This window comes from Lutra lutra, chromosome 4, assembly GCF_902655055.1.
Source record: "Lutra lutra chromosome 4, mLutLut1.2, whole genome shotgun sequence".
NCBI lineage: Eukaryota > Metazoa > Chordata > Mammalia > Carnivora > Mustelidae > Lutra > Lutra lutra.
This window is the reverse complement of record NC_062281.1, coordinates 1,778,097-1,791,159: the sequence shown is the minus strand read 5'-3', so window position 1 is coordinate 1,791,159 and position 13,063 is coordinate 1,778,097. Positions and strand designations below refer to the sequence as shown.

At 66.6% G+C, this 13,063-nt stretch overlaps 1 protein-coding gene across 7 annotated transcripts in view; it reads left to right on the top strand.

Annotated features, from left to right (window-relative positions):
• Window positions 1-13,063, top strand: part of ADGRB1 (adhesion G protein-coupled receptor B1) — a 77,725-nt gene that overhangs the window by 60,769 nt on the left and 3,893 nt on the right. For 4 of the 7 annotated variants that reach the window (XM_047727499.1, XM_047727496.1, XM_047727493.1 and 1 more), the window contains 5 exons: window positions 164-230; window positions 2,577-2,662; window positions 7,063-7,234; window positions 9,860-9,955; window positions 11,509-11,563. In XM_047727499.1, the coding sequence (XP_047583455.1) occupies window positions 164-230; window positions 2,577-2,662; window positions 7,063-7,234; window positions 9,860-9,955; window positions 11,509-11,563 (476 nt within the window). The remainder of the gene's footprint in view (window positions 1-163; window positions 231-2,576; window positions 2,663-7,062; window positions 7,235-9,859; window positions 9,956-11,508; window positions 11,564-13,063) is intronic. The other 3 variants (XM_047727497.1, XM_047727495.1, XM_047727494.1) reach the window with 1 other exon arrangement.

The following is a 13,063-nucleotide window of genomic DNA, read 5'->3' as shown; positions in this document are numbered from 1 at the left end:
GGGCCTCCGAGGGCTCAGAGGCCAGAGTGAGCTGCTGTGTGCTGTGCCCCGGGGGGCCTGCTGGGTGCCGAGCTCCTTCTGCTGCTCCCCAGCGTCTTGCCGGCCTTCCCCAGGGGGCGGGGCTGTCACAACTGGCCACTGACCAGCCCATCTCCCTCCCCAGCTGCTGGCTGTCCCTGGAGGGGGGACTGTTGTATGCCTTCGTGGGACCGGCCGCCGCCGTCGTACTGGTACTGACCCCCTCCCCGCTGGCCCAGGCTGGGCCCTTGGGCTGTACCTATTGCCCCTTCAGGGTCACCATGGTCACCAGGGGGTGGGTGGCGTTCCTGGCCCCCTGGAGCTGCCCTCAGGGTACACAGGTACAGACGCGGGGGCGGGGGCGGGGGGCGCCTGCTATCTTGGTGAGCCCCGCCTGCATGGGTAATGGGCACTGCCTGGGGACTGGCCAGCAGGTCCGTGTGGGCTCGCCGGCTGAGTGGCCGGATGGGGGATACCGAGCAGAGGGATGGCTGACCCAGGACAGCAGGGAGTGCCAGTGAGGCCTGGGGGATGGGTAGAGCAGCTAGCAGAGCCTGAGGCTGGGGGGCCAGGGCTGGGCCCTTGCTTCCACCGGCTGTCCTGCTCTGGAGAAGGAAGCGGCTGCCTGCTCTCCCTCGCCACGAGTTCCCAGACACCTTCGGGGAGGGATGCGAAACAGTGCCACGGGCACACAGAGTTCCTGCTTCCCAGTTCGGGCTGGGCAGGGGGAGCCGGGCACGGCTGGGGGCCCCCTGCACCCACACTGCCCAAGCCTGTCCCCCTCCAGCCCTCCACCCCTCATGCAGTGCCACACACCACTCTGTGGTGGGGAAGCTGGGCACCGGCACAGGCACAGGGGAGACTGGGGGACCCTGTGTGGGAGGGTGGAGCCGTGGGCAGCGGGCCTAGCCCGAGGGTCCCGGCTCCTTTATTCCTTGAAGGGAGAGGCCTTCGTGCCGTGCATGTCAACGCGGCCCCTCAGAGACCGGGCCAGCTCGCCATTTTAAAGACAGGCAATGTGGGAGCAGGGAAGGCTTAGCCGATGGAGGCGGGAGCTCCCAGCCCCCATGTCCCCTCCCAGGGTGTCTGTAGGGCAAGGCCGGGGCCCCCTCAGGAACTTGGGGACACGCCGGTCAAGACCGCACAGAGCCTGCCGTGGGCAGGGCGGGGATGGCTGGTGGCCTGTCCCCCTGTGGCTCCGGCCTTGTCAGAAAATGAGGTCACCCGGGAAAGATGCCTCAACCCCAGTCAGGCCCTCCAGGGCTGGTGCCCGCGTCAGGGAACTTTCTGTTCGCACAGGGATGAACGGCAGGGCCTGCCCATGGTGGTGTGCAGGGTCAGGGGCGCTAAGAGCGGTGGGGCCGCGGGTAGTCGGCCCCTCGTCCTTCTGCATCCAAGGGGTCCGGGACGAGGCCTCGTTCCTCTACCAGGCGGCCTCTGCAGAGTGGGAGCGCAGGGGAGGGCATCTGGGGGGCAAAGGAAGGAGCCAGGAGCCTCCCCACCCAGGAGAGAAGGCCAGAGAGGGGAAACCCCCAGGGCTCCAGGGCCGCGGCAGGGCCGACAGCCGCCGTTGGCTGTGGCTTGCGGGACAGGAGCAGCGGGGAACACTTGCTAGGGAGCCGGTGCCCAGCGGGAAGGAGGCGGGGAAGATGCCATGTCAGAGAGCACAGGGGCAGTGCTCCCCCAGGAAAAAACCTAGATGGGGACGCTGCCCACGAGACGGCCCTCGAGGTGGGCCTTTGTGAGGAGTGAGCTCCCTGTCATGGGAGGGATGTAAGGACCAGGGGAGCTGAAAGGCTGGGGGTGGCCACAGGGCACCCCTGAGTGTGGGCAGCAGCTGGATTACCTGAGGCCCTTTCTGCGGTGGGAATGGGCCAGCACTCTGGGGGTGCGTGGAGGTCAGCCTGACCTCCGACCTCCAGACAGCTGGAGCCCCAGCTCCAGAAGCTGCTGCTGCCCACCGTGGAGACGGCAGCTAGGCCTCGGGGCTATTGAGTGCAGAGCGGCCCGGGGACGCGGCCTGTTGGGAGAGCCCCCCACATGACTCTCTGCGTCCCCACCCCGGGGCGTGCCGACCCCTTTTCCTGTCCACCCCCGCCGGGTGGGCCTGCCAGACCCTCACGGATGGGTCGTGCGGGAGGTCATGTGGGGGGACGGATGGGTCGTGCGGGAGGTCATGTGGGGGGACGGATGGGTCATGCAGGAGGTCATGTGGGGGTACGGATGGGTCGTGCGGGAGGTCATGTGGGGGGACGGATGGGTCGTGCGGGAGGTCGTGGGGGGACGGATGGGTCGTGCGGGAGGTCACATGGGCGCGGGAGCTGGAGCATCTCGCCCCGGGCGGGGTCTTCTGGCAGGAGGACCCTACCTAACAGCCGGGGCTCGGGCGGGGGACAGGGGGCCAGGCCCGGGAGAGAGTCGGGGGTCCTGTGCCGGGGGCCCCGTCTCCTGGCCTGGGGTGCCGTGTCCATAGGGCCCTGCTGCGGGCGGGAGCCCTGGTGCGGAGCTGGAGCCCGGAGGGCAGTCCCCCGCCCCCACCCCTGCTCTCTGCCTGGCAGGTGAACATGGTCATCGGGATCCTGGTGTTCAACAAGCTCGTGTCCAAGGACGGCATCACGGACAAGAAGCTGAAGGAGCGGGCAGGGTAGGGCAGGGCCCGCTGGGGTGCCTCACCTGCCTCCAGTCCAGAAGACCCAGGGCCCACTCTCCCCGCCAGCCCCCAGAGCAGGCAGGGAAACTGGGGCACAGAGGTCTGCGTAGGCTCACAGCCAGCCCCTTGAGGCCTTGCCCTGTGCCTCAGTTTCTCTGTCTGGACTGTGGCCCATCCTCAGAAACCGGGAAGCCAGTTGTTTTCAGGGACCTGGCCCCTGCAGGGTCCACTAGGGTGGAGGGAGGGAGCCCCCGGCCTCCCCCTTCCCTACTGTGGGGTCGGGTAACCCCCAGCAAGGATGTGACCTACCTGTGTTTGTGGTGCCTTCAGCGACAGGAGGAGAGTGCAGGGGTCAAATAGGGTGTCCCTCCTGCGTGGAGAGGCTTGGCCCAGAGAGGCAGTGTGTGGCCAGAGGACACGTGGTCCCAAGCGGCTGGGCAATGTCCAGTGTGCTTGGGACAGCACCTCCTCTCCAGCCCCCAGGGCATGGCAGCACCGAGGTCATGGAGGGGGGCCGAGGACGGGCTGAGACAGACCCTCTCCATCCTGTCCCTGCCCTCTGAGCCCTCCTTGCCTTGCCCCTGCCTACTGCTCTGTTCGTCCCTCTGCCCTGCTGGTGTCTGCGTGGGGGTTCCGCCCCTGTTCCCTCTGTGCCCGTCTTCCATGTCTGTCTCTGTCTCCCTCCTCCTCGTCCTGCACTCCCGGAGTACCCTGGCTTCAGGACACCGTCCTCTGGGCTCCCTGATGGCTTCTGGTCATGGTCAGGAGTCTGCTCTGTGGCTTGGGAGGACGTGTGGGATCTGGAGGCTGGCCTCGCTGTCCATGGGCCTGGGTGCCCCTCTCCCTGGGCAGTGGGCACGGAGGCGGCCTACCCCGCCTGCCCACAGGTGTTTCTGGGGGGCCCCGGGGCGCACAGGCCAGAGTGCTGGGGCAGCTCACACGTGACACCCACTCCCCACAGGCGCTGTTTGCTTTGTTTCCTACAAGAACCCCTAAGCCCACTCTCCTGTTCCATCCCCGTCTGTGCGGCCAAGGGGCCCGGGGTCAGGTGGGGTGAGCAGCGGGTGATACAGCGGGCGCAGGAGCCCAGTGTGTCCGTGTGGCTGGCCGGCTCCCCAGCCCTGGCCCGGGTGAGCAGTGGGTGCCCTGGCCCCTGGGTGCACCCGTGGCACCCTGGCAGGTCCCCCACGGACCAGATGCTCCCTGCGTGCTGCCACGGGCTTGCTCGCGCACACACACATGCACACACGCACATGCGCAGGGCCTGTGGGAGGACACTGGCAGCTAGCTCCCTGAAGCCCGGCGCGCTGGCTGGCGGAGCCCTGGCCCCCTGGCTGGCGCGGTGCATGGTCAGGGCAGACTTGGGGGCCGTGGCCTCCCCGCCGGAGTTCTGCTTCTTTGTGCAAACATGGACAGATTGGCTCCTCCCTCCTCCGCGCAGGCATGCATGGGGGCTGGACCCCGATGGCCCCCACCTCCCCGAGGCTCCTCTGCTTCCCCCGGAGCCCCCCCGATTCCCCAGGACCGGCCCGGGGGATGCAGGCCGACCGCTGTGGTTGGCGAACGCTCTACCCCGTCTCGTGAGAACTGAGAATGCTGTCAGCTCTTGTCTTGGGCTTTGCACTGCACTCCTGGTCAGCTGTCCCCGCCCCTCAGGTGCACCCTCCAGTGGGCCGAGTGTGGAGCCCTCCCTGCGGCCCACGCCACCTCCCAGGGCGCCGGCCGTGCCACATCAGACCCTCTCCTGCCCTGCGTGTGCCCGTCTCCACGCTGCTGAGTCACACAGTTTGTTTTAAGCTTTTTCTGTCCTCTCTGTCACTTCTGCCGTCCACCCTGGGGGTCGTCCCCTAGCCGGCCCTTTGCCAGGCTCCTCTCCCCCATCCCCCGAGGCCTTGGGACAAGGAGGGCTGGACAGCTGGCGCCGCCGGGACGGGATGGGTGCGGGTCGGCTTGAGAATGCGCTCAGCGGGCAGGTCATTGACGTGTGCTGGGGCTGGGGTGCTGTGTGTGTGCACGCGTGAGCATTTGTGTGTGCCTGAGTGTGCGTGTGCGAGCATGTGGATGTCTGCGCGTGCATGGGCATGTGGGGGGTGTGCACGTGTGTGTGAGCATGTGGGGTGTGTGAGTGCGAGCGTGTGGGTGTGTGTGCGTGCGTAAGCCTATGAGTGTGTGCGTGTGCGTGTGTAAGCATGTGGGCGGGCATGAGCACATGTACTGTGAGCGTCGCATGAGCGCGTCGCATGAGCGTGTGAACATGTGAGTGTGTGGGTTCTGGTGTTTGTGTGCATGTGTGTGGGTGGGTATTGTGCATGTGTGAGCACATGTACGTGTGTGAGCGTGTGGGTGTGTGGACACTGCTGCCCCATGGCGGCTGCAGGTTCGGGGCAGGTTGGGTCCCTTGAGGCAGAAAACTGTGTGGGGAGGGCCGGCCAGGACAAGGCATGGGGGATACGTACTGTTTGCTCTGCCCTGTGACAGGCCTGTCATGAGACCCTGGGGGACATTCCCTGAGAGGCTCTGCCCCACCTGCCCCCCACCGCTCCCACCTCCCTCTCACCCCACCATAGGGGCGTTGGACTTTCCAAAGGGCCAGGTGGTCCCACTGTCCCGGGCCTCCCTGCCAGCTCCCCTGCCCCCCCTTCCCCCCCGGGCCTGCACCTGCTCTTCTGCGCGGCCCTTTGCCCCGGCAGAACCCACAGAGGCTGGGCTGCGGGAACTGAAGTGATTTCCGGGTCCCCTGGCCCCAGCCATCTGCTACCAGCCTCAGGCCGTGGGTGTCCTGCCCCAGGCCCCAGGCCCCAGGCCCCAAGGAGCGTGACTCCCAGTAGGATGAGACTTCCCTGGGAGAAGCCTCGCCCTGTCCTCCTGCTCCGAGTGTGGCCAGAGAAGGTCTGCTTCGGAAGGGAGGACAGAGACGAGGGAGGCCCACCTGCCATGGGGAGCCACAGAGACTCGGGGTTGGGGAGGTCGGTGCGCGTAGCTGTGGAGGGCCGGCTTCCTGGGCCTCCACCCTAGGAGGCGAGGTGAGGCGGGTCTGTGAAGTCTCATTCAGAAGCTCCCGTGAGGGCTTCAAGGCAACTCCTGGCTCTGACTTGAGCCCCCCGGGAACCTGGCCAGGGAGCTGTGTTGGAGCAGAAATGGGGCTGGGGCCAGGATGGGGACCTGGGTCCTGGCACAAGGAAGAGGGGAGGGAATGGGAGGGGAGGGGGATGGAGGGGGAGGAGGCGGGCCTGTCTTCTGTGCCCATGCCCAGGCCGGACAGACAGGATGCAGTAGCCGAGGGCACAGTTCTGGGGAGGGCCCCTGCCCCCGCCCCCTGACTAAGGTCCTGCTGGTTCGGGGGTCCTTCTCCAAGCTGGACTCGAGGTCCATGTAGCCTTTCTCCTATGGGCCTGTGTCCGGCCCCCCCCCCCGCCCCCAGCTCCTTCTTATGGCCCCGGCCCCGCCCGATGTTCCTGTACCCCTCCCCCCGCCCACTCCTGCTTCTGTCCTCTAAGGAGGAGAGTCGGTGGTCCTGACCTCAGCCCCCACCCCGGTGATGACAGGGGCCCCTGCGAGCCATCTCCTGCCCAGGGGGCCAAACGCTGGAGGTCGTCATGGTGGCGAGGGTGGGGTCAGGCACATTTCCCAGACAACTGCCACACACCAGCCGTCCCGCCGGAGCCATCTGCCCTCAGCACGCGCCTCAAGGACTCGGCACGGTGATAGCGCCGTCCGGCAGAGGCAGGCTCAGAGCCGCCGCAGCGTAGCCCACAGTGGCGAAGGGAGGCACCGGGCGGCAGAGGGCAGTGCCTGCCCCGGGCACTCCTGGAGGCCGCTGTCCCCTGGGGACCAGCAGATCAGGGCCTGCCAAGAGCTGAAGCGCCCGTGGGTCTCTGTTTGTGTCTCTGCCTCCCCCTCCCCTCTCCGTCTGGCCATGTCTGTCTGTCTGTCCCCTCTGTCCTCCTGGAGCAGCTCTCTGGTCCTCTGTGTTTCTCTCCCCATCTCTGTTCAGAGCTCAGAGGCCTGGCCGAACAGCCCCTCCACAGCCATCTTAGAGTTGGATCCCTGATCCCCTGGCGGCGGGGGTGGCACAGAGAGCCCGGGGAGCTGGATGCAGGAGGGGCCGTGGCCCCCCAGCTCCTGCCTCCAGTGGGCATCCCTCCTGTGTCCTCCCGGACAGTTAGGAACCTGGGTGTCCCCGAGAGGTCCCTCCCTCCCCGCTGCCCAGCCTCCAGGGACCACGCTCAGAGGCTCCAGCTGCTGGGCTGGTTGGGGCAGGACTCTGCTCCCCAGGAGGGACCGCCAGGACCGCAGGGGAGAGGGGGGAGAGGAGGTGAAGTCCAGCAGGGGTGGGGGGCGGAGAGGGCGGCCAGGGCCGGCCCTGACGCAGCCACCTGCTGCGCTGTCCCCAGGGCCTCGCTGTGGAGCTCCTGCGTGGTGCTGCCGCTGCTGGCGCTGACCTGGATGTCGGCCGTGCTCGCTGTCACCGACCGCCGCTCCGCCCTCTTCCAGATCCTGTTCGCCGTCTTCGACTCGCTGGAGGGTTTCGTCATCGTGATGGTCCACTGCATCTTGCGCAGAGAGGTGGGTACCCCTGGGGCCACTGCGGGCCACACCTGAGTGCGGGCCCCAAGGCTGCGCCGGCACACGGTCCCCGGCTGCCGTGGACAGTGGCTCCTAGTGTCCGTCCTTCTTCCTGAAGATAACCCCTGCACCCCTGGAAGGCTTGGGCAGTGAGGGGGACTCTGTCCTCCTAGGTCTTTGGGACCCGGAGCCCTGGAGACATGTGCAGCTTTCAGCAGAGCTGAGCCCCCCGTCCTGAATGGGAGCAAGGGAGGGCCATCAGCCACCTGTCCCCACGGCCGGCTGCTTGTGACAGCAGCTAAGGTCCGGGACCTGCTCCCCTCTCAGGAGGGTTGAAATGTGGAGAAACGTGCTCTTGGCATGGACAGGAGAGGGGCCGTCGTGAGGCTGAAGGGGCCGGAGTGGGTGGGGGGTGGACCCACGGAATTACCTTCCTTTCCCTTTGGAACCTTCTAGAAAGATAGCAAAGTGATTGGAGAGCACTTAGATTTGAAAAGATGAGGAGAACAGGAGAAGGGTTTGTAGTGAACCCTGGGTTTTTGGGGAGAGAAGGACAAGGGGCCATGAGCCCAGTCTACCCAAGGAAGCCGGGTCCACAGCTGGCAGTCGGGGAGGCCGGGCAGCTGCTGTGTCACACCCCAAAGCCAGAGCACTTCTAGAAGGGGCTCCCGGCCCCCTGGGACGTCCAGGGAAGAATGCTGTGGACAGCTGGCGGTCCACTTCAGGGGCAGCTCAGCCCCATCCTGAGCTGGCAGCCCTGTCCCCACCCAGCATCCCCCACATGTAGCCCCACTGTCCCAGGTGGGGTCCTGGTCTGGGGGCACCCTGTCCCCTGAGGCCCCCGGGCAGGGGGAGAGGTGACGGGAGGACAAGAAGCCCTCATTTTTGGTGTTGGGACGGCCCCATTGACAAGCTCCTGCATGTAAATGCCGGGGTGGCCATGAGCATCCCCTCTGAGATCCGGAGAGCCTGTGCCCAGAAAGTCAGATCCTTGCAGCCACGGGCCCCCGACATGGCCCGAGCCGGCATTCGAAGAAAGAGGGAGAGGCTGCCAGCCCCGGCCCCACGTGTGCCTGGCCCCGGCCGTGTTGACTCACGGTCTTGCTTCTCACTGTGGCTTCGGTGGGGTGGGGTGGGGCCAGACGTCACCGTCTCCCCAGGTGCGAAGGCCCCGCCTGTGGTCCTCAGCTGCCCTTGGCTGCCCAGCTTCTGGAGATGGCAGGTTACCAAGAAGGAACATCTGAGAATAGGAGGGAGTTTGTAGGAATTTAAAACCCGGGAACAGAAGTGGAACTGTCCGGAGCGGGGATCCACGCCGGGGAGAGTCAGGTGCCCCAGAGACACATGATTTGCCAGGAGGGCTGGACTTCCCCATCAGCCTCTCTCATCTCCCGGGTCATACACGTGGGGTCTGGGCTAGGGACCCTGTGGGCAGGGAAGAGTCGGGAGAGGGCCTCCGTCCTCTGGCCTCTGTAGGCGGGACTTCAGGGGGCCACTAAGGAAGACAGGCTGGGAGGGGGCCGGCAGGGGCCATGCCAGGCAGCTTCAGCCAGCGCAGTGGGCGCAGAACATTTGGGAGGCGGATGAGTAAGGTGGTCATCTGAGTCTTCTGGGGGGAATGGAGGAGGTGAGGCTGACCAGGTGGCCTTCCTGGAGGAGGAGGCCACGAGGCACTTGGGGAGACCATCTGCTTATCGTGCCAGTGGAGAAAGTGCTTTCCCTTTGCCGTCTCCTGGACGGTGGCCTGCCTCCACTGGGCACACGGTAGGTGCGTGAGATGTTTGCTAGGCTGTCAGTGAGTGCACGCACGGGAGGAAGGCACACCTGACAAGAGGCCCAGTGGCTTGGCGGGTGCCTGCGGCCCCGGAGCCAGTGAGACCCCAGCACCGCCTCTCATCAGCTGTGTGGCTGCGGGGAGTGGGGACAGGTCCCCAGGTCTGTGCTGGGTCTAGGTCTGGGAGCCTGGGACCCCCAGCATACCCTCCTCCCAGAGCTCCCCCGCTCACTCCAGATGCCTCTTCCAGGAACCCCTCCATGCTTTCGCCGCACCTGTGCCTCCCCTTCTTCCCTTTGCACATCATGGCCATGAAGGGGCAGCTTCTTGAGGGCGGGCACTGCTCGCCGCTCCGCCCAGCACCCAGAGCACTTGGCGGCAGAGAAGGGGCAGACTTCACTCCTTGCTCACGCTGACCAGCCCTGCCTGTCCTCTCTGGACAAGCTCTGTGCTGGCTGCTTGGGTGGCCCCTTTCTGAAGAGCCCGTGGACATAACGCGTGAGACCTCCCTTGATAGAGCGTGCCCCACAGACGTGCTGTGCCCCCCAAGGGCCCTTGTGGACGCTCGGGTGTCTCCAGGGGATGAGGCGGGGCCCTGGGCTTGCCTGGACGGCATGGACCCCGGTGCCATCCGCAGCCTGACGGCAGGTCCGTTAGACAGATTCCAGCCGGGAGGGCTGTGGCACGTTTATGGGGGGTCGTAAGAGGGACCTGCAAGAGGGAAGGGAGGCAGGGCCCAGCACACAGGCTCCCCTCGCGGAGACAGCTCGTGCTGCTCGCCCTAGCCTTACCCCCGACTCACGAGGCCGCAGTCAGGGACTGCCGTGGACCACTCTGCTCTCTCCCCCCAGGTCCAGGACGCCGTGAAGTGCCGCGTGGTGGACCGGCAGGAGGAGGGCAACGGGGACTCGGGGGGCTCCTTCCAGAACGGCCACGCCCAGCTCATGGTAGGGCTCCGAGCGTGCCTGCCCCAGTGCTGCCTCCCTGTGCTGCTCTGGGCTCCAGCGGCCCCTGGGAAGAGCTCCGAGCCCAGTGTGAGGCTGGGGACACTGAGGCTCGCCAAGGTGACATCCCCGGCCGGGGGTCTGGGGTGGGCAGGACCCAGACGATAAGGGTGGGGGGGGCTGGTGTCGGCTCACCCTCACCCCCGCTACCACAGTGTGCTTGCCTGGATGCCAGCCTCCATGGGCCATCGCCTCAGCGGCTGCCCCCCGCACACCTCCCATGCCCCCTCATTGCCCTCCAGCCTGGCCGGGATGAGGCTGGGCTCCCTCCGTCTCCATCCGGGGGACCAGCCTGGGCTGTGCACGTACCCTGCCCCCACCATGGCCTTGTTCCCAGCCAGGTCCCTCCAGCATCGCACCTGCCATTCAGCCTGAGGCACGGCGTGGCCCTCCCACCCCACTGCCTGCCTCGCGGGTATCCGCTAAGATGCCACCTCCAGGAAGTCCTCCCTGACCCCCCAGCCCTGCTCCTGCCGGCAGGCCTCCCATTCAGGGCCTGGTGGTGCCCGGGTTGGATTCTCCGCGCTGTAACTGGGGGCCTGGCGGCCAGGAGCTGCTCACTCAGGCCTTGGGGTGCCCAGCCTCCTCGGGGGGGCTGTGAGCGTCCCAGGCAGGGCCTCAGCAGAGGCCAGCCGGTGGACCTGCGGAGGCTACTTGGATCCTCAGGGGTGAGGGCAGGGGTCCCAGACTCCCAGGCACTGCTCCCGGCCTGACCTCTGACCTCAGACTTTGAAGTCTTCCCAGAAGCCCACCTCTGCGTTTGCGCAGAGGGAACCTCCAGGTCTGAGACAAGGGCCCAGACCCGCAGCCCACCCCGGCCCCGAGAAGGCCACGCCCCGGCCCGTGGTGCCCAGGCCGGGGTGCCCCGCCCACCAGGCGCTCTGAGGCCGGGGACTGGTGGCCCACTCCCACTGGCGGGGCTCCTAGGCTGCGATGGGGCGCACGCTCTAGCAGGGCCTCCAGCTCAAGGGACGGCCGGTGTCACCCGGGCACCGACGGCCGTGTCCGAAGCCCGTTCTGCCTCTCTGGCCAGCCGGCCTCCATTTCCTCATCCCCAGGGCCTGTGCTGAGGACTACAGGTGACACGGGGCAGGCCCCACAGCTGCACACCAGCAGGCGACGGGCTGGGCCGCAGGGGCCCCAGCGTGAGACACTTTGCGCCCCCCACCCCATCGGGGGATATGAGGGACAGAGCGAGGAGGTCTTGGGCTGGAGTCCCAGGGAGCCAGCGACTGGGGGAGACTGAGGCAGAGGCGTGAGAGTGTGAGGGAGCTGCCATGGGACTGATCCCCCATTGCCCAGCTAAGCTGCAGACGCCCGGGAGGGAGCTCCCACGCACGCGTACACACACACACGCACACACTCACACACTCACACACGCCTCCGAGGTATAGCTCAGCTCCACCGTTTCCCGCCAGCCCACAGGCGGCGTGGTGCGGGTAGCAGCCCAGCTGCTCGCTCGCGGGCCCTCACCCCACCCCGCCTCTGTCTTGCAGACTGACTTCGAGAAGGACGTGGATCTGGCCTGTAGATCAGGTGAGCGCCTGCCAGGTGAGAGCGACAGGTGGCCCTCGCCTGGGTCCACTTGCTTCTTCTTTTCTCTGTCCGTCTATCCGTTCATTTGTCTGTCCTCATCCTACCACGGCCTGCCCCAGCCCATGCAGGGAGGTGGCATCAGCTCTGCCCAGCTGGCGGGGACGCTGCCCTGAAGGCCTGGTCTGCACAGCGCCCGCCTCAGCCTGGGCCCGTACCCGCCACTTCCTGCCTCCCCACCCGAGGCCGTGGCCGGCCGCAGGCCCCATCTGTGGAAACCGGTCCTGGAGCTCTGGCTCAGCAGGGGTGAGGCCCGCGCTATGCAGGGCAGAGCTCTTAGCCCCTGGGGTAGGCGTGGACCCCTGCGCGGGGCCTGGCCCTGTCCTCTCCCCGCCGTGCCCCTTGCCTCAGCAGCCACACACACACTCCTATTTTTTGCTTTCCACGCTCTTGGGAGGGGCCCTGAGGCTGGGCAAGCTGTGTGAGACAGGAGCTGCCCGCCTCCGCCCTGTCACCCACCTCGCCGCCCGCCCCTGCCTGCCCTCCCTCGGAGCCCACACTCTGTGTCGTCTTCATGTCTCCATCCCCACTAACCCCACGGAGGAGGCTTGGGCATGCTTTCAGAATGGGGGTGGAGGGATGGCAGCGGGAACGGGGGGAGAGCACAGAGAAGGACCCACCACTGGACCCTAGGCTAGCACTGAGTTTTCTGGAAGCAAATGGAAAAAGGGACTCAATTGCCCAATGAGAGGGAGCCCCTCAAGGGTCCTTGTCCTGGGAGCCAGGCGTCTGAGGCAGGGACAGGCAGTATCTTCCAGAACTGTGGAGACCCAGCTGGCCACAACTGCCTTGCATCCATCAGAGAGAGTCTAAAGACAGCCGTGGAGGCAGGGGCTGGGATGGCCCTAGGCTGGGAGTGTCAGCTACTGCCAGGTCGACCCAGGAGGGCTTCCTGGAGGAGGTGGCCTTTGGTTGGGTTGAGTGAGGAACTAGACAGAATGGTCTTCCATCTCCTGTCTTGGTCTTATGTAGTCTAGGCAGCCGTCCTGAGAGGTGACCCCAAGATTCACGGGCCTTCAGAGGCTGGGGTCCAGCCCTGTTCAGGTGGTCCTGACCTCTCTGAGCCTCTATTTCTTCCTCATCAGTCATCTGGCCCAGTGGGGCCTGTGGCCTCTCAAGTGGCTAGTGGTCGGGGGTGGGGGGCACACCGGGGGGGCTGGGGATCTAGAGGAGTCTGGAGGTAGGGCTGAGAGCGCGCAAACCTGCGCCTGGATCTGAACGGAGAGATGCGTCCTGGGTCCATGGGGCTTAGTGCGCGCTCAGGAGGACCGAGCTGGGAGGCTGTGTGCCCACGGGGCGGCACGTGACAGGCAGCGCCGCCGGTGTGCGGGGCTGGGCAGGGGTGTGGCTAGCAAAGAGAGGGCCCTGTGGTCACAGCAGGCTTTCGGGGACGGACCCTGAGGGGGGCACGGGTGCAGAGCTGGGCCCAGTAGCTCTGTGCTCTCTGCTGGCCCGGGA